A 21,564-nucleotide genomic window follows, 5' to 3' on the forward strand; every position below is an offset into this window, starting at 1 on the left:
GGACTATAGTTGATTCCACTAAATTCCTCTATGATGTTTTACAATGCAGTTTTCCCATGCGTTTTTATTCTTTGGAATAATATTAAATATGAAAATAATTTGTTTCATATCTATCTATCTATCTATCTATCTATCTATCTATCTATCTATCTATCTATCTATCTATCTATCTATCTATATAGTCATTTTTTTCAATTTAAAAGAACATCACAAAGTGAGCTACAGCACAAAAAGCTTGTTTGGGATCATTTGCATGTCGGTGTTATTAGTGTTTGAAAAAGATGGCTCGAAATACCGAAAATACCAACTGATAGGCCTAATTCCATACAGAAATCGTACACTGCGGTGTGCCTGGTGTCGTCATCACGCTGCCGAGTAGGTGGGGGTTGACGTATACAGCAGCCCCCACCACCGCCCCCCACCCTTCCCTCACTCGGTTTTTCTCGCGGATGCTGAGACCGAGCTCCTGTGCGCGCGGGCTCTCGCAGCAGTGGCTCAACCCCTCCTCCTCCTCCTCCTCCTCCTCCAAAGATGTCGCATGAGCTTCTCCTCTCACCGCGGCTTCTCTTTTCTTTTTTCCTTTTCTTTTTCTCCCAGTGCCCTTAACAGTTAGCCTAATTCTGTCAAATTAGCAACTCTCGCCGCCGGGAGCAGCTAGCTAGCCCTCGTCTAGTCGCACGGACTGCCCCTTACAACGGAGGTGTTTAAACCTCTACCCGGCGCATCCTCTCTCTCCTTCTCTCTCTCTCTCTCTCTCTCTCTCTCTCCCTCTCCTTCTCTCTCTCTCTCTCGCTCGCTCCTCAATCGCCGCAGAACTTCGCCGACAAACCCGTCAGGTGACCGCGCGGAGCGGAATATTCATCAGCACCGTCGTCGTCTTTCATCCCTCCACTCCTTTCGGACTCCAGGCAACCGGAGCAGCCGCAGCCCCGGTCCCCGGTTCCCCCCCTGTACGCTCTCATCCGGTTTGGGACATTCTCCTGCTCCACGCACACGCAGATTAACGGGGATTCTGCCTCCCCGCTCGCGCGCTGATGCTGATGTCCTTGAGCTCGGCCTGCACGGTGAGTCGGTGAGTCCGTGCGTGCGCCCGCGTGCGTGACTGTTATTTACCCCCGGGCGCCCGAGCGTCGTTTTTATTAGAGAAGATGCGCTGTGATTCATTTATAGCACGTATCATGGCTGTTTGTTTAACTGCAGAATGTACAGCAGGCCCTAATGTGGTATTTCTCATCACAGGCCTTACACAGCTGTAATAAGAGCCTATACAGTAGGGCATACCATAATTCCCTGCATGGCAAACAGCGCTATGACATTATGAGGGTGTATGTGTGTATGCGTGTGCGCGCGTGTACGTGTGGATGTGCTTGTGTTGAGCTAATGATACGTATCCATCCATCCGTCCATCCATCCATCCATTCGTGTCCTGTGTCAGTTGATGATGCGGTGCCGCTTGCCGCTTGCTTTTCCCGGGCGCCGGGGCGCTATGTATCAGGCTATAAGGTATTAGGTATCAATTGCGTTGTTTGTCTCGGTTACGGCACGTCGCACCTGCAGCGCTGAGCTGCGGGGGTGTCGATTTGATCTGGTAATGATCTCTGGCCGGAGGGACTTTTCATAAGTCGTCCTGTTCAGGCTCGGTTTGAGTTGGGCTGAGCGGGCCAGCGGTGGTCGGGCCGGTAACCTTGCGGAGGGACATAGGGTAGGCATGTGTGGCGCACCATCACTCTCTTTCTCCTTGCATCTTTAGTGGTCCACAGTGTAGTTTCTCGGCATTGACCAGGACCTCCTGTTGTTGCCATATATGTGATGAGGATGAGGATGAGCAGAGGGATGAAGCTCAGGCACGTTTGAAGGTGACCAGGAAAGGTCGTTTTGTATGGGAAGCACACTGTTCCATGGGGCCATTCCTGCAAACAAGTGCTGCACAGTCTTGCTGGCAATTGCAAGAATTAAGTGTGTGTGTGTGTGTGTGTGTCTTGCTTTTGGGTGGAGGTGGATAGTGGCTCATGTGGGATAGACACGGGACACTGATAGTGAGAGTGTGTGTGTGTATGTGTGTGTGTGTGTGTGTGTGTGTGTGTGTGTGTGTGTGCATGCATGTGTGTGAGATGGAAGATAGATGGATACATCTGTGGTCAGTCTTAACTCTGACTTTTCCCCTTTCTTTCTTTCTTTCCAAGTCCAATTGAAGCCCCTCCCTTTGTCAAACTGTTACCATCATCATCCTCCTCGTCATCATCAGCATCATCCAGTTGCTTTAATGTGCTCCACACAGTAAATGCAGATATCTGTGCCCTGTTGGCTCTTGTAAGTGTGCTATTCCCGCTGGGCATTACAGAAGTGTTTTACTGGCGCCGGGCCAGCGATGGCAGGTAGCAGCCCAGATACAAGGGCCCTGCCAGAGGTGACCCTTCAGATGCCTGTCGAAAAGTAGGACTGCAGGTGCACAGGTGGACCGCAAGCTAGCTAGTGTAGGCGGGGGGATGAAATACTGAAAAGTTCACACACACACACACACACACACACACACACACACACACACACACACACACACACACACACACACACACACACACACAGACACATACACACACACACACACACACACACACACACACACACACACACACACACACAGACACATACACACACACAGAGCAGTAAAGGAAAACTGTCACCTATGATGACAATTGTGTGCACAAGAAGTACAGACAGGAACACACGAATGCACACATACTTGTTAAGTCACATGTGCTCAAGTGTGCAATTATGTACCACACACTAACACACACACACACACACACACACACACACACACACACACACACACACACACACACACACACACACACACACACACAGTCACAAAGCATACGAGGCCCTGCTGGCCTAAAATCAAATCCCGTGAGGACCTTCTCTCTCGTGTGTTCCCCTCTCTGTTCCTTTCTTTACTTTCTTGTTTCTGCGATAAAGAGGAAGCCCCTGAGGGGAAAAAAGTGAGCACTTTCTCTTAAAAAACAAAAAACAAAAAAACAATCAAATCCCCCCCCCCCCCGAGGGATAGTGTGCTGAGAAGCAGGGCTAGCATTCAGGATAACTGGGCAGGTCACTGATGATTGTGGTGACCTTTTGTCTAAATCTTTTCATGTTGTGTGTGTCATGTCAGCGATCATTTAAGTGATGTCTCTGGGCATGAGTGTAGTGTCTTTTTGTGTACTATACATTCGTGATGTTGGTATGCTGTGGCTAAAGGGGACTGTATTTGTGTGCATATGTGTGTGTGTGTGAGAGAGAGTAAGGAAGGCATAACAAATTGAGTGACAAAGTTTTTTGTGCAATTACGTAACACTGGCTCACATGTGCGCATACACATGTGCACTGTGCACATCAAAGCTCTAAGACAAACAGAAAGACACGGTCAGAGTTAGTTGCAATAGTTGGGAGGCTTAACAGAAGTGCTTTTTCCTGCGTGAGCGTTATAAAATCAGACAGAATCTGTGAGTAAGAGACCGGGCAGGGAAGAAAATGCACACTGGCTGATTAAATAAATGATTGCAGTATGTAGCAGGAAGCAGATAGACCAGGATAGCGACAAAATAAGGGAGTCAGAAGAGAGGAAGAAGATGGTAAAATAATAACAAGCAATGACACAACACAAACCAAGGCATGTAAAAAAAAAGATAGATAGATAGATAGATAGATAGATAGATAGATAGATAGATAGATAGATAGATAGATAGATAGATAGATGGGAGACCAGGCAAATAAGAAAAGATGGAGCGAGAGGAAGCTTCAAAGGCAGAGCAGGGTGACTCAGTCATAAACTAACACTCTCAGTCAGGATAGAGGCATGGTAGGTCAGAGAGGAAATAAAGGGAGGGAGAAGATGCAAGAGGCAGACAGAGCTATGGGAGAGTGAAGAGTGGAGAGGAGGGAGGAGAAAAGGAATTAATGATGAGACTCTGTTCTTCTTTCATGCTTATCCTTATGTAAAATACCCTGATAAGGCAATCACAACATGTTGTGCCATGTGTGATGCTGAGAATATTTAGTTACAGGCAGCGCTAATTGCTCGTGTGGGAAGAAGCTTGCTTGGTCTCACTCAGTGTGGCTGAAGTTGCTGTTCTACTAGGCGGTTGCTGGACGCTATCGGTGTCAGATTTATTGTAATTAAATCAGTTCCAGCGATGTGCCGAAATGTTAAATCAGTGATTAGGAATTATTATTATTTTTTTTTTAGGGGATTCAACAAGAGCAGCTTACTTCAGGAAAATTCCATCTTTCGGGTCTCACAAGCCTTTTATTAGACTGAACCAATTAAATGTGAAGTAATCGCACCTGCAAGGCATGTGGATGTGTCCAGGCATGGCATGATTTGTGACAAAGGACGTACCTGGTTTGAAGTAGCATTACAGTACCTGGGTTAACATAAAGGAGCATGGTGGTAAAAATCTTTATTTTTTTATTATTATCAAGAAATCCCATGAAAAAACCCAAAACCAGCAATACTAAATTATAAATGATATTCAGAACACGAATATAGCAGCAAACTATTTGCTATGTAAAGATGTAGTGGGGTAATGGCGGGCTGAGCAGAGAATGAAGTCAAACTCCCTTTGTGTGTGTTGGGATCTGAGCTTCTCTGTTTTTTTTTTTGGTTTGGTAGCCAGGCTGGCGGCGCAGGCATCTGAGCGCCTCCCTTTGAAACTGTTGGCCCTCCCCGTTAGGGCTGCGCAATTAATCGCAATTTTATTTTTGGACTAGTGCAACATCCAAATCGCGCAATATTTGTTAAAGGCTAAATATGTGTCAAACCATTCTAAATGAAGTATTGTAGTGCTGCAGAGACGTCCCAGCCTACAAATCGTATTCCACAGTCTAAATCATTTTTAGTTTGGTATAGATCCTCGCAAAAATCACACTATAATCATTTTAATTGTTTCAATTTGAATATTTTTCAATGAAAATGAGAATAATGATACAAAAATGATCTTTCCCTCCGATATTGTGAATCATATCGCAATCGCGATATCAGTCAAAACAATCGCAATTTGATATTTTCCTCATATCGTGCAGCCTTACTCCTTGTTTCTTCCCCCCCGCCTCCCCTAATTGCTGCCGCTCTGCACGGCACACTACCTACGCGAAAGAGCAGTGCCGCTCATACAGAGGTTACCACTGATAATGTCGCAGAAGCAAAACTCACTCACCCTCCGATTGCCCCCAAAATTCCATTCTCCAATTTTTCAGTTTGCGTTTAACACACTACTACTTTAATAAAGTCTCCATCCACGACACAGCACTTAAAGCAAACTCACTTTTCCAGCTAGTTCACCCGTTAATCTCTTTTTTTCCTTCTTCCAAAACAGCCAGGAGTGGAGTTTTCTTTAAAACATAATTATGATAACTGCATGCCAAATTAATCAGAGCAAGGCCAAAGGCCAAAGGCCAAATTTAAATAAGTTACCACATTGCAAAAGCTATTTTTAAACAGAGTCCGACCCAGTCAGTCTACATAAAAACCCACCAGTGCTACATTCGCTTCCAGCTAACTTCACGGAGAACAGTGACGGCAGAACAACATCACCGATCTATTCCAGGGAAACTCTGGCAACGGGAAACACTGATGAAACTGCCAATTAGATTAATTACTTGTTAATAGAAGGCGGCGGAACGCCATTCCGGATCGCACCGGCCCACTTTAACCCCTACAGTTAATATCAGATGAAAAATGTTATAGCTTTATTGCACTGATTTAATTCTTTGTGGATGAAAGCCGTTTGATTTTTGGAGCTTGTTGAAAACAGGTTTGGTTGAATACAATGATGCAAATCTCAATCCAAGACTTAGTTTGCACTCCATTTGTTCCTTTTTTGAGAATATTTAAAGCTGCTGTAATCAGTGTTTTTATATGAACAATGGATGAAATGACTAGACTACTACTGTTGTATAGTTAAGTATGGTGTGAAAGGTGTCCCTCGTAGTGATGAACCCAGCTCTGCAGCTCCTTTGACCTCTTCGGAGCATTAGAGCGTCTTTTAATTCATTGTTTTGGATTCATGGCGTGCAACTTCACTGTTTTGGTTCAGTCTCATGGCTCTCATGAGACGCAGGAGGCAGCTGTTTCCAGCTAAAAAAAACCCAAAAAAAAACACTTGTTTAGTGCTACACAGCACTAAACAACAGACAGACAAAGTTAGCGATTAGCTGGTGAACATAGTAGAGCATTTTGCAGCGAGATATTTTTTCCTCAGGAGTTGGTGGAGTGAATATTAGACTTACATTTATCGTGTGGCCAGAAAGGCATCTCTAAATGAATCCTAATGTTACTCAGTGTCAGCTGGATGTGTAAATAAGCCACTGTTTATTAGCTATATCCACTTTATAAAGTAATACTACGTCAGTGTTGTGTGTACAGCTTGTTGTGCTGCCCCCAAATGGCCAAACAGCTTTAGCTTTACAAAGCTTAATGTGTGGAAAAACTGAGCAAAGGTTTAGGTTTGCTTACAGGGCTAGACCAATAATGATCTTACCTTTTTAGATAATCACATGTATCATATTTGTAACCATTTTCTAACATGACTGTACACTCCAAGACACACCTTCTTGTGTAATAATAATACAGTGTTTCCTCTATGTTGATTTGACGGTGGCGGCCCCCCACGGCAACATTTTTGCAGAAATAGGGGTGCATTGTTAGAGCGCATGTCGAACGTTTGTATTTGAGGTGCATTATTTACATTTACAAAGACACTGCATTAAGATAATGTAATTAATCGTGGGTTTATTGTTATTTGCTACAGAATGCTTAGCCTATATGTCAAGATCAAAGTCGGCCTATATAGTAACTCAAAAAATACAGTTCAATCACAACTGAGAATGTGCCTCATTGAGTGTGTGTGAATAGAGGTGAATAAATATATTTGTGTTGCAGCGAAGTGTCAGTTCCGTTGCATGGGGGGGGGGTCGGACCTGCCCCCACTGCTAAAAAAAAATCCTAAAGGAAACACTGAATAATATAATGATGATAGTGAGTGAGATCAATAGAACAGAGTGGTAATGTTGTATCTCTTTCTCGCTCTCTCTCTCAGGTCCAGGTGGTGCAGTAGTAGCTACCTCTGAACTGGATCCACTTCCCGTCTCTGATTTATCAGCCGCCTTTGCCTTGCTCGCCCCTCTCTCCATCCGTCCACCATCCTCCCATCCCCGTCTCTGTGAGTCTGTCAGTCCGTCCGTCTGTCCATGGACTGGCCGTGACCCTGGAGGGAGGGGGACAGAAAAGAGGAAAGAGCGGAGTCGCAGAGGAGACGAAGGAAAAGAAAGCTGGATTCATTCATTCATCAAGCTTCTGAAGTGCCCCGGCTTGCTGTCCTTGATCCCCCTCACCCTCCTCCTCCTCCTGTTATGGAGAATTAAAGGAGCAGTGGGAGGCTAGGCCAAGATAGTGAGGAGGAAAAAATAAATAATCAACCAACTCCACTTCATTGTCCTTGAAATGAAATAAAAAAAGGTGTATCATCATAATTACAGATTCTTTAAGAAAGAAATCAAGACTGAACCAAGATATTGGCTGCTGAGCACATGAACAACCCTCCACCAACCAAACGAAAGGGGAACTGAGTTGAGGACAGACTACAGAGAGAAAGGAGGACCAAAAAACAGAAAAGAAACCCTTACTGACATGTCAACAACAGCCACTATGGGTGAAATGGCCAACAGCGCGGTGGAGTTTTATCCCAAAGGGACAAGAGGCGTGGGCGGAGGAGTAAGGGCAGATGGCAGCCATGCAGGGGGAGACTTTGGGGTCACGGTGGCGGAGCTATCGGAGCTGATGGAGCTCCGAGGAGCCGATGCCATTCAGAAGATCCAGGAGAGCTACGGAGACGCAGATGGGCTCTGCCAGAGACTACAGACCAGCAAGACTGATGGTGAGCAGGCATGGGTGGACGGATGGTTGAGCTGTTGAAAAAGTAGAGCGGTGGATATATGAATAATGGAGGAGTAGATGGATGAATGGAGGATAGCACATGTATGAAAAGACTGATGAAAGGAATGGTTGGGTGGTTGAGTAGGTACAGTACCAGTAGGACTGGGCAATAATTCAATATGATAATTTATCGTCTTTCAATGGAATCATATATTGAGATATTGTGATATACAGTTACATTGTCTAAATTGATAATAACAAGCACATACCAACTAAATTTTCTCAGAAAATCAGTTGTGAAACATTTTGAGGGAATATCATTTGAAGAATTGCAGATTTGTGTTAACATCACACTTATTTTGTGCACGCATGTAATAGGCATGGGCCGGTTAGCGGTTTTAAGGTATACCGCGGTTTGAAAAAGTAAAGCTTTCAAAACCACTAAAATGTTCTGTCACGCCGTTCCTGCGGTATGAGCTGTTTTTTATGAGTGGTCAAGGACAGAAAGAGCAGTTTAGTAATCCGTCTCCCTGACATAAAATACATTGGGGCGCATGGTTAGCTCACCTGGTTGAGTGTGCGCCCCATGTAACGAGGATTAGTCCTTGTCGCAGCAGCCGTGGGTTCGGTTCCGACCTGCGGCCCTTTGCTGCATGTCATCCCTCTCTCTCCCGTTTCCATTACTTAATCTGTCCTATAAATAAAGGCAATAAAAGCCCAAAAAAAGAATCTTTAAAAAAAAAAAATACATTGTGTTTTTTTTTTTTTTTACCCAGATATTTAAAAAATAAATACATTTTAAAACTGTAATTGTAATATTGCAATACTGTGAAACTGTGATAATTTTGCTGAAGGTTATCATAACGTCAGAATCGTATACCGGCCCATGCCTAGCATGTAAACATAGTCAGTGTATAGCTGGAACATTTTTATTTATTTTTCCGTATAATTTTACGTGAAACTGTTTCCAACATTATTGATGATTATTTATCTAAAATCTCAAATTTAAAAAATATTTTGTGAAAGCACCAATTGTCAACCCAACAATATCGTCGCAATATCAATATCGATGTATTTGGTCAAGATTATCGTGATATCTGATTTTCTCCATATCGCCCAGCCCTACGTACCAGTCACAAGTTTGGACGCACTTTCTCATTTAAGTGATTGGGAAAGTGTGTCCAAACCTTTGACTGGTACTGAACATGAATGGGTGAATAATAGGGCTGCTAGTATTGATTATTTTCTTTGTCGATTAATCTGTTCATTAGTTTCTCGGTTAATCGATTAGTTGTTTGGTCTATAAAATGACAGACGACAGAAAGACGACGTCCTGAAATGTCTTGTTTCGTACACAACTCAAAGATATTCAGATTTAAAACTAGAAAATATTCACATTTAAGAAGCTGAAATAATTATTTTTTCTTAAAAAAGGACTCAAATCAATTAATCACTTATCAAAAACAGTCGGCGATTAATTTAATAGTTGACAACTAATCTGTTAATCTTTGTAGCTCTAGTGAATAGATTGCTGGTTTGCTGGATGGATGGATGGATGAATTTGTAGAGAGGATGAAATGGAGATGGGTTAACAGTGAGATGAATTTGGTACACTGAGATGAATTAAAAGAAGAAGTGGAAGGATAGATGATCCTGAGTCTTGGGTGGGGTAACTCATAAACACAACTGCATGAGTCCTAATCATCTGTCTAATGTCTACTCCATCATCATTTGGCTCAAACAAATGAAACAGATTAATGTCATCAATCATTCTATAACAAGATCAATCTTTTGTTGCAACACTAACATGCTGACATGTTTTCATGACAGAAACTGACCAAGACAACATTCATTTTATTTTTCTCATGCATTATCACTACGCACATAGACTGAATTAAAAAAAATGCACCAATTTCACCGCAGTACAACACATTTCAGACAGAAGGATACAGAATGAAATGAAAGCACTTACATCAAACAGTAAAAACTGATTTTATTCATGGAGTGTAATCCTGGCTGGGATGGATTCCTGGATAAATTGATTGGTGAATGGATGATGGGACTCTAATGGATGATAAATACATTTTAAATCCATAAATGGATGAATGGAGTAAAAGTGTGCAAGGATTGACGAGGATCTCGAATATTGCAGACACAGCGTCCGTAACTACGGGTCCATGTATAGCATTCTCATTGTTGATTTTGCTGCCAAATGTATAAAGCTGTAAATCCTCACATTTGACAACCAGGAACCAGCAAATTTCTCCTTGAAAAATGACCGAATTTAATTTAAATAAGGAATAATAACTAGATCTGAAAGGATTGATCAATTAATCGATCGACTGAAAAATGGCAAACATTCTAACAATTTGTAGACCATTAATTGTAAAAGAAAAAAAAAAGAATCAATAGATGAATCTATAATGGAAATAATCGTTAGTTCGAGCCCCCAAAGCGTATCTTGAAATTGCTTACTAAATGGTATATTTACTTAATAAATGAGTTGACTGTAAACTATCTAACAGTACCTTACACTTACAAACTTAAACACACACTCTCTCACACACATGCATGCATGTATGCAAGTTCATATAATTATGCCAATCAAAGATTTGAGGAAACTACTGAGGGTATATTTTGTGTTTCTGTGTTTTAGTGTGTGTAGGTCTACATGCATGCGCCCACTTGTATGTTCTAACAGGGGTGTGGTACCACACTACGCCCACTCCTTCAACTAGTTTGTAACCTAGCAACACAACAGCAGAGAGAAGTTGGCTGCGAAAGTCAGCAAGAGAGAGAAAGATTACGGAGAACTGTGAGATGGTGAGACGCTGAATTTGAGCAAGAAGAGTGTGTGTGTGTGTGTGTGTGTGTGTGTGTGAGAGAGAGAGATATGGAGATGGGAAAAAAGTGAGAGAGTTGGTGGGTGTTAAATTACAGTAAGTCTGTGTTGAGTGTTGCTAATTTGATACTGTGAGCTGGTCAGGATTCAGTGCAGCAGGTCCCAACAAACCCAGCATACACATACACACAGAGTCGTGTATCTGCAGTTGTTCCTACAAAGCACAGTTGGCAAACAGCGGACGCAAACACACTAACGCTGCTCTCCATACACTTGGACAGGCTTCTTTTGCACTGTGCTGACTTTCATACATTACATATGGTGTCATCTGGCGTGACAGACCAGCCAGTACAAAACACGGATGAAGAACGATGTTTCCCACCTTGTAGAAATCTAATGTCATTACTTGAAACGGATCATTCAGATGTTTTATGCTCCAGAGGGGTGTACCACGAAGTAAGATGAGAAAAACGTGATTATGCGATCGCATAATTCAATGCATAATCAGCCAAAGTCCGCGTATTGATGCGGGGGCGGCATTTTTTCAAATACGCTGCACTTTCGCCGCACAAATTGCTGATTTCCGCGCAAAATATGCGGGGCTTGCATGATTTCATAATCCCCGCATTTTCGTTGCAAAACAGTCACATATCTTAGCAGAAAGTTGACATTTTTTGCGTTTACTTCAAACAAGAGCAGCCAGTTTCCCCTGTTGCCATGGGAACATTATGAAGTGATGTAATTACGCGACATGAACATCATCAAAAAGCAGGGTGTTGGGGGAATCACTTTTTTTCCTCTTTTTTTCATCAAACCGCAGTTTTTGCAAGTTCCCGCAATTTCATCGCATAAAATTGCATAAATATCCCGCATATTCCATCGCCTTTTTTAAGAAAACGTGCCGCATAATCAAGGATTTTTGCCCACAACAATCACAAAAAAACTCTGCATTTTTCTGGAAGGTCTGTCTTTGAACCTGGCTAGATACCATGGTAATTTATGTTGCACGCCCAACTGGCTCCAGAGGAGGTAATGTTCAGAGTTTCGGACTGAATTGAAATCGGCTATTAAAAGGAGCCACCTGTTTTGCAAAATGCTAGGGCTGCAACTAACGATTGTTTTTTATTGTCGATTCACCTGTAGATATTTTCTTGATTAATCGATTTGCGGCGATGGGGAATCGAATTTGAGGAATGGACTCGAGTTGCACTGAAGTCCCACACACAGTGACTTTAGACTTGACTTGAGAAACGTCCTCAAAAGACTTTGTGGGATGCGGGACTCGTGAAAAATCTTTATTTTTAGGAAGCGTCTGATGAGCTGAATATTATTCCCCTCCCTGCGTAACCTATAACCCATGTAACATGTAACATATGTGCTGCTGCACGTGAGAGAGGACGGCAAACATGTCGACCGCACCAGCAGCTGCTGTGCCGTTCATCAGAAGCTTTGGCTTTAAAAACTTCATCGAGGCCCAAACTCAAAAAAGGTTTGAATGCAAAATATGTGGTATCAAAATAAAGGATTCTGGCTAAACTAGGGCTGGGCGATACGGAGAAAATCAAATATCACGATATTTTTGACCAAATACCTCGATATCGATACCGCAACGATATTGGAGAGTTGACTATTGGTGCTTTCACAAAATATTTACACAATGAGATTTTTGATAAATAATCATCAGTAATGTGGATATAATGACTAAGTGGGTAAAGGCAAATTATAGAACAGTTACAACAGTCTTGTAAGTTCAGAAAATGACATATTGTGAAAAGAAAAACCAGGAAAAGACAACACTTATGATATCCAAAATCTAAGACGATATCTAGTCTCATATCACGATATCGATATAATATCGATATATTGCCCAGCTCTAGGCTAAACCATATCTAAATTTATCAGGCATCTGAAAATGCACCCTGATAGGCTAAACATGTTTAGCTCAGCATTGCCATCTAATGTTAGCTTGCTTCTTGCTTTAGCCACAACTTCGCTAGATGTTATGAAAAGATGAATGAGGGTTTGTTTGTTTGCCAAACTTGTGGTAGTAGATCTACGTAACAATTTACCTCCCACTGGCTGCAATGCAATTCCTTATATATAGCTATACAGTGTTCTATGCAGCCGAGATGGAACACAGAAGGTAATACAGCACTCATTATAACCGCGGAAGACTTGAGACTTGACTTGGACTCTAGCTCAGAGACTTGAGACTTGACTTGGACTCTAGCTCAAAGACTTGAGACTTAACTTGGACTCTTAGCTCAGAGACTTAAGACTTGACTTGGACTCTTAGCTCAGAGACTTGAGACTTGACTTGGACTCTTAGCTCAAAGACTTTAGACTTGACTTGGACTCTAGCGCAAAGACTTGAGACTTGACTTGGACTGAGCATCTCTGTCGATAAGTTGTTTGGTCTAAAATGTCAAAAAAACATTTAAAAATGTTGATCAGTGTTTCAGCCAAAGATGACATCCTCAAATGTCTTGTTTTGTCCACAACTCAAAGATATTCAGTTTAGAGGAGTGAAGAAGCTAGAAAAGAAGCTGGAATCAGAAATTCTGTCCTTTTTTTTTTTTAAAATAAGAAATGACTCAAACTGATTAATCGAGTTTCAAAATAGTTAAATTTGATTAATTTAAGAGTTGACAACTAATCGATTAATCTTTGCAGCTCTACAAAAAACATTATATGCTAACTTGTTGAGCCGTACGCTAGTAATGTCACCGAATGAAGTTGTGCAATTAGAGTAGTGCAAACTGTATACGTTGCGTTTTTGTTTAGTCACAGGAACTTACATGCATTCAGGTGGTGATTCAGAAAATCTGAGCCAGGATAGTGTACATGAATGCGACAAGTGCTTCCTGTTTGCATCAGGTAATACAGCAAAAACAGTAAAAATTGTACACAGAATGTCATCCGTACACAAAAAGAGTGATGATGATGATACCATTTTGGATGATGTTTTTATGCTTGGTCCTGATTTGCTAAATGTATTAGGCTATTGGTGTTCATCACAGATAATAAATTCACTTCACTTTGGCCAAAAACTAAAGTCATTTCCACGTATCCCTTATTATGGGGCAGTGTCAGGTGTGCGATTGGTCCATTTTGTGCAGTAGAAGAGCCAAATGATGCCAAATGCCCCCTTTTATAAGGTATGGTTGGTTGATAACAACCGTCGTGACACCCATTATCTCTGATTGGGGTTTTAGGTTTTGTCGAGTCAGCTAATGCAAAGAAAGCCTGGCTCTGTCAAACTGGCTCGGTGGTACTCCCCTCTGATCTGAGGCGTTTGACAGTACAACAAAAGCTGCTTCCTCTTCTTAGTATGAATACAATACTGATAACAGAGGAGGAATTGGCAGATCAGATATACAGATGGGAAAATATGGGTATATATACAGTAGAGAGATTCTCATGCCAACAGAAATCCATATTTTGCAACAGTTCTACACAAATTGATAGTGTATGACACACACACACACACACACACACACACAGATATGGATACCCCAACACTGCAGTATGAGACCATTATATCCACACTGAAGAGACAGAAAATAGTACGTGGAAAAACGATGTGAACGGAAGCTCCTTTCACACAGAGATTCCACAAAAGCGCCGTAATGGAGGTGTTCCGTTACACCGGCTTTTTTTATTTACACAGAACCAAGCCCAGGCGGTGTATTGTCTCCCCAGTGTGTGATTTCGGGAGCAAAAGGGGCGTGACGTGTAACACAACAGCGTCGACATCTAGTGTGTGTGAGCCAATCCGCACCATTAATCAACCACCCGAACCCGACTGAGAGAAGGACAAGATGTGTGTGTGTGTGTGTGTGAGAGAGAGAGAGTGGAAGAGAAGGTGGACTATTGACAATTGCAATGTTTCTGTCAGTTATTATTAACTTACAGCTACTCTGAACACTTTGTCACCTTTTGACCCTCCTGTGGGACGACTCGTGCATCATACTGCGTGTAGTCCCGCCATGCCGGCGGCCCCTTTCACACAGACGTCGATTTGGCTCTGTTACGGCTCTGTGACTATAACTCCGATGCCGGCTCGAAGACGCCACAACTCTGTACCCCCAATTCCATCTTCGTAACTTTTACACAGGCGGCCGGTCGGCTCCAAGGTGCAACAGTCCCGCCTTGAACAGGCTGTGTGAAAGGTGCTGGAGAAAGAGGGAATGAGAGAAAGTGTGTGTGTGTGTGTGTGTGTGTGTGTGGGAGGAGGGGGGGGGAATTGGTGAGGAGGAAAAGCTAGAACAGCTTGCCGCATTGTCAAGGACACATCAAGGAGAGATTGAGAGAGGGAGCAAAAGAGAGGAAGAGAGCCAACGAGGGAGGCTGTGCATGGGAGAGAATGCGGAGGAAGGGAAGAACGATGGGATGGATGAGAAATGGAGGGAGAATGCAGCTCACTACGATTACTCAGCATCAGGTCACCTGTTTTTTCCTCTCTCTCGGTCTCTGTGTGCCTCGCCTTGGCCTGAACCCTGTTGAGCATCATATTGCTACACAACACTTCAGCAGGCTGGGAGCTACATATGACTCCCTGCAGCAAGCACATTGGACCAGGATGTCTCCGAACACACAGACACGCAAACGGACAGAAAGATGGTCACCGATCTTGGCCAACCACCGCGCACAAATTGCCATTCAGCCCCTCCCCAGCCAATCAGAAAAGAAAAGAAAGACAGCTCTGCTCCAAACCTAGCACACTGGAGGAATGACATCACCTGTTGCTGGGCAGAAACCTGTTAGAGACAGGAAGCCCTGGACCTGATATCATGGTCACCATGGAAACTGAATTAATTAAGGGTGAGGTTGAAGGGGAGAGGATGGAGATGAGAGAGGCAAAGTTTGGTGGGAGGAAAGTAAAGTTGGAGTTAGCAGCCATGAGTCATAGATTTCACTATGTTTTATGTGTTTTCAACTATTTGAAGTTTGTCTAGGCAATGCCAGTTCATTTGTATAGCACAATTCATACACAAGGCAACTCAAAGTGCTTTACAGAGGCATAGAAAGACATTTTAAACATAAACATAAAAGTACACTCAAGAGACAATGACAGAATAGTTATACAATTATATTTTTTTGTAATGTTATAACAAAATTAGAACATTATAATAAAATAGACGTTAAAATCATTAAAATACGACAGTAAGAGTACTTCTTTTTTTTTATTTAAGATTATTTTTTGGGGGCTTTTCCCTTTATTATAGTGACAGTGGATAGACATGAAAGGGGGAGAGAGATGGGGGATGACACGCAGCAAAGGGCTGCAGGTTGGGTTCAAACCCGGGCTGCTGCAGGACTCAACCTACATGGGGTGAACGCTCTTACTGGGGGGAGCTAGAGGCTTCCCCACCCTCCACCTTACCCCCCCTCTCTCCTCCTCAATAGCTACAGACACAGAAATGGCACATCCTAAAGAAAGCTCATTGTAGGACTGGCTCTAGTGGCTGTAATTCTGCACCAAGGCTGAATTTTGGGAAAGAGACTTCAGATACAGTATTAGGGAACAACTAAGGTCTATATAAAAGAGACTTCAGATACAGTATTAGGGGACCACTAAGGTCTATATAAAAGAGACTTCAGATACAGTATTAGGGGACCACTAAGGTCTATATAAAAGAGACTTCAGATACAGTATTAGGGGACCACTAAGGTCTATATAAAAGAGACTTCAGATACAGTATTAGGGGACCACTAAGGTCTATATAAAAGAGACTTCAGATACAGTATTAGGGGACCACTAAGGTCTATATAAAAGAGACTTCAGATACAGTATTAGGGGACCACTAAGGTCTATATAAAAGAGACATCAGATACAGTATTAGGGGACCACTAAGGTCTATATAAAAGCATCCAAAGAGCACCATGTCATGGGACCTTTAAACTACTACCTGCCAAACACTGCTATATGGAATTTTATCAACACTTTTATAAATGACGATGAAACTGGAACCCTTCAAATGGTCACTGTTACACAGAATTCTTACTGATATTAAATAAACCTTCAAACTGGTTATTTAAAATTAGGACTGGGTATCGTTTAAAGATTTTCAATACCGTTACTGATACCGTTATTTCGATATCGGTTCCTGAATGATACTTTTTTCGATACTAAATTTGTTAAATCTGTCTCTGTGTGTAACGTATGCCTCTACGATGTGTTAGAGACAGCCAATCACAGACGTTATTACTGTAGATCCTGGTAGAAGCATGCTGCATGCTTATTGGCTCACTGACGCTGATGAGAGTTACTAAATTTGGTAGCGAATGACGAGGCATTTTTCGATACTCAACGCTATTGAGGCAATTCGGTCGGTGCCTAAAAAGTGTTGAAGTTCAGTACCCAGCCCTGTTTAAATCAGCATGAAAGTTACTTTAATTGGAAATTTGCCACTGTGTGGGCAGATACGTTTTTTGGTTTTTTTTTATCACACCTGGCATGTGAATTTCGCTTTTCTTTTCTTAAATTTGCTAACATCTCAGCCTTTCTCCCCCCGCCCCCCCCCCCTCTTTTTGTGTCTTTCTCTCTGTCCCATCCTCTGTCTCCATCTCTCAGGTCTCAGTGGGGACCCGGCAGACCTGGAGCGCCGGGGCCAAATTTTCGGCCAAAACTTCATCCCCCCGAAGAAGGCCAAGACTTTCCTGGAGCTCGTGTGGGAGGCCTTACAGGACGTCACACTTATCATCTTGGAGGCGGCCGCCATCATCTCCCTCGGCCTCTCTTTCTACCAGCCTCCTGGGGGGGATACTGAAGGTGAGGCTGGGGCCAGAGGGGGCTGGGGAGGATGGTTTGGGAGGGTGTGAGAGTAAGTCGGGCAGTAAGGGCAATAGAAGGGGAGCGACATAAACCGTTCCCTTATCATGTAAACAAACGGAAACAAAATGACTACCAATACGTCCCTGAAACAAAGCGAGCGCAGCGAGAATAGTATAAGGTTGTACATATGTTGCATGTTACATTTCCACTGTTTAGAAACGAAAGCCCGCTCCATTTTTCCTTTTTTCAAGGGTGCTTCTGCTTGACAATGTATTTTGTATTTGTATTTTTGTATTTTTATTTATTTAAACAGGGACAATGTACAATATACATTAACCTTAGACAGGAGAGATGCATTATACCAGGTTGTAGCACATGTGCTAGTTTCCACCTGTAGTCCCTGGGCAGGCTGATTTCAACAAATGAATTTAACACATTTATACCAAAACCAATGATGATGGCGAACACACTACATAGTGCACTATTTCCTTGACAGGGAACGGTTTTGCACACAGCTATAGAGAGGTGAGAAAAAAGATGATTCATCATCGGCAGACAGTATCGTCCTGATTAAAGACATGGAGGAAACTCAGGTTGTAGGAAGAGAAGAAAGGAATACATTTAGGAGGTTAAAGAAGAGTTTTGGCTCTTCATAGAGCAAAGTGAGAGCGAAAGTAAAGGGAGAAGGATGAAACACGAGTATTAAAACAAGCTTATGTAGTGTATTGGTAACACAAGTAGAGAAGGGACATACGTTGACTCAAAACAAATTTGACTGGGTACATGTAAATTCTGTTCAAATGGAACCATTAGCTCGTACTTAAATGTCTTAGCATGGCTCACCACCAACAGTCAGTCTGTCATCTTTCAGTTTTGATTGTGGATGACCCATTTATTTACATTTCGATCACAGATTGTCTCTTCAACTTTGCTTTCATTCTTAAGTTTGATATCTTTGGAAAATAATAAAATAAATAGTGAACCTAACCAAACTATCCATACCACCAACCAGCTGTTACTTCAGGTGGGTTAAATACTCTTTGATTCAGTTGTGATATCATGTATTCTAATATCCAACCAACCTTCCCTCCGTTTCCCGTCTCTCCAGCATGTGGGGTTGTGTCGGGGGCGTCAGAGGATGAAGGCGAGGGCGACACCGGCTGGATCGAGGGCGCGGCCATCCTGCTGTCTGTTGTGTGTGTCGTCCTGGTGACGGCGTTTAACGACTGGTCCAAAGAGAAGCAGTTCCGCGGTCTACAGAGTCGGATCGAACAAGAACAGAGGGTCACAGTCGTGCGTAAAGGAAATGTCATCCAGATCCCGGTGGCTGACATGGTGGTGGGGGACGTGGCGCAGGTCAAATACGGTAAGAAGCTATCACAAACGCTTATTGTATAAAGGGCGGAAACTTACAGATATTTTCACTATCGATTAACCCTCTGAGGTCTAAGGCCATTTTCTCGATTTTTAAATATCTTCTTTAAGTCACCTTTTAAGGGTTTTTGAATATAACCTGATTCCCATTTGTTTCATATCAAAATGTTCAGAACAAACTCAGCTGTCTGTACAGTGGGGACCAAATTTATCCCAGAGCAATGTGTAAAGAGATAATTTGGCCCTAAAGCTGAAAAGTTGATGTTAGCTTTTTGGAATTCCTCAAATCACTTGTGAAAACATTTACACCTTTACTTGTGTGGACGAATTGTTTTGGTGCTTGAAATGAGTTTACCAAAGTCTTAGGTTCACAAAAGTAGTGTAATATACAGTATGAATAAAACAGTAAAAATGTAATGCCGTTTTTTTTGAGTAGGAGTGTTGTCAGTTGTCCACACTGGCGCATCCTTCGCCCTCAAAGGGTTAATCAATTTATATATTTTTTTAATTGAATGATTAATTGTACACCCTATATAATAACTTGAGAAAGCACAAGCTACAAGATACAAAACTGATGTATTACATTTTTTTTTTTTTTTAGACCAGCTGGGAAACAGTCAAAAGAATGCACATTTTTGACATTTGAAACACCTTCTACAGTTATACTGATAATCATGATTTCAACAAATGTCTCCGACAGAAATTCTACTTACTTACAGTAAATTAACTGTATTAAAGTGAAACAAGTGTGTTTTTGAAACGCCTCCTCATTTGAACACTGTTTTCACCATTGACTTAAAATGGTAAAACTGGGTAAAGCCTGCATGTGTAGGACAAAAATGATAAATCAGCTCTTTTTCAAATGGGAACCTTACAAAGTAAAAGCACAAACATTTTCACTGACAATTAATCCATTTATGTAAAGTTTCTGTCTGGTCTTTTTTGACTTGTGTGCTTCAAAAGATTATAATACAGTGATGTCCCAAAGTTGCATACTTCCTCCATATCCTTAAAGGAATAGTTTGACATTTTGGGAAATAGGCTTATTCACTTTCTTGTACGTAGCTTCATATTTAGTGCAAAGACACAATAGTGGTATCGACCTTCTCATCTATCTCTCAACAAAAAAAAACTTTTCCAACAATGTGGACTATGCCTGCTATAACTGTACTATTTATCTCCTTAACATGTAGTTGTATGTATTACCTAATATGTCCACAAGAGATACTGATACATAAATGTCCCTGTTGACATGTCCCTAACCAAAAAATGCCTTAAACTACAAGGTGAGTCACTGATCTGTGCCTGTCTGTGTTCAGGGGACCTGCTGCCAGCTGATGGTGTCTTGGTCCAAGGCAACGATCTGAAGCTAGATGAGAGCTCTCTTACAGGAGAGTCTGACCACGTACGCAAATCTGTGGAGAAGGACCCCATGCTGCTCTCAGGTTTGTTTTCACACTTTGTCTTGAGCTGTATTGAATAGTAACAAAACAATGATTTATTTTTTTAGATAGATAGATAGATAGATAGATAGATAGATAGATAGATAGATAGATAGATAGATAGATAAATATTTATTGTCCCATGAGGGAGATTTGTTTTCACAGTCTGTTTCATGCACATGGCCATATACACGGACACATACATCAACAGATAACATAAAGACAGGTATAGACACATAGAAACCCACATTTACAACGACGACACCGGATCTATACAAAGTCAGCGAGATAGTTTGTTCAGCAGTGCCATGGCAGAAGCGACAAAACTTCTGCCAAAGAGAGTCCTTCTACACCTCAGAGTCCCGGATATAGAGGGTGATTGGTGTCATTGACAATGGTGAGGGCAATGTGTGATGGTTCCATCGTTCAGGTTGGAGATGTTGGGTGTAGGGGAGCTGATCATTTTGTTTAGTTCAATCTTTGTAAACTGATACATTGCTCAGAAGTTACTGTGCAGTGCAGTAGAAGACACCCAGAGAATATGGGTAGAGAAGCCCAGTATTATGTTAATAATATTCTTAATTCCGTAAATCTAGTCTCGCAAAAACCAATAAGGTTGTCACTTCAGTCAAACCGATTGTTGTAAACAGTTACGTAATGTTGATTTAATTTGCGGAGGTAGCGTTATTAGTGTCATAGGCAGGCCCACACGGAAACTGCGGCCACAGAATTTTGCCGAACTCTCAACAGATTTTAAACAAATAAAAAAAATAAAAATAAAACTCAGAATGCTACCACATCTCCACACCAAAAAAAAAAAAGCAGTCAAAAAATTTCTTTCTGGATCACCGTTTGGGTCTGGTCATAAGTTAGCATGACAAACTTCAACAATTGGTGTTCCTGTAGGATATCCGCTCGTGCTCGTTGACTTCAGCTGAATGAAGCAGAGTTCAGTTGTTGGTAAATCCAGCATCCACGCTCAAAAACACATATAGTGAAATACACAGCAGAGGTACTAATTTCCAAATTTACGGCTGACTTCGTGGCCGCACAACAGCATGTTGCATGTGACGTATTTCGCATACACCACATTTGCGAGACAGACAGCTGGACGGACTCACTCACGGACAAACATTTCCATCCTTAATTAGTAACATCACCATGACTTCAGAAAAAAAAACACTGTATGGTGAAATTA

At 42.1% G+C, this 21,564-nt stretch overlaps 1 protein-coding gene across 6 annotated transcripts in view; it reads left to right on the forward strand.

Annotated features, from left to right (window-relative positions):
- Positions 1-440: 440 nt before the first annotated feature.
- atp2b3b (ATPase plasma membrane Ca2+ transporting 3b) overlaps positions 441-21,564 on the forward strand; it is a 54,497-nt gene continuing 33,373 nt past the window's right edge. For 3 of the 6 annotated variants that reach the window (XM_039800626.1, XM_039800631.1, XM_039800628.1), the window contains exons 1-5: positions 441-1,064; positions 7,095-7,931; positions 17,350-17,547; positions 18,659-18,916; positions 20,244-20,369. In XM_039800626.1, the coding sequence (XP_039656560.1) occupies positions 7,685-7,931; positions 17,350-17,547; positions 18,659-18,916; positions 20,244-20,369 (829 nt within the window). In that variant the 5' untranslated portion in view covers positions 441-1,064; positions 7,095-7,684. Of the gene's footprint in view, positions 1,073-7,094; positions 7,932-17,349; positions 17,548-18,658; positions 18,917-20,243; positions 20,370-21,564 lie in introns of all 6 variants that reach the window. The other 3 variants (XM_039800627.1, XM_039800629.1, XM_039800630.1) reach the window with 3 other exon arrangements.

Source organism: Perca fluviatilis, chromosome 5 (genome assembly GCF_010015445.1).
Source record: "Perca fluviatilis chromosome 5, GENO_Pfluv_1.0, whole genome shotgun sequence".
Taxonomy (NCBI): domain Eukaryota; kingdom Metazoa; phylum Chordata; class Actinopteri; order Perciformes; family Percidae; genus Perca; species Perca fluviatilis.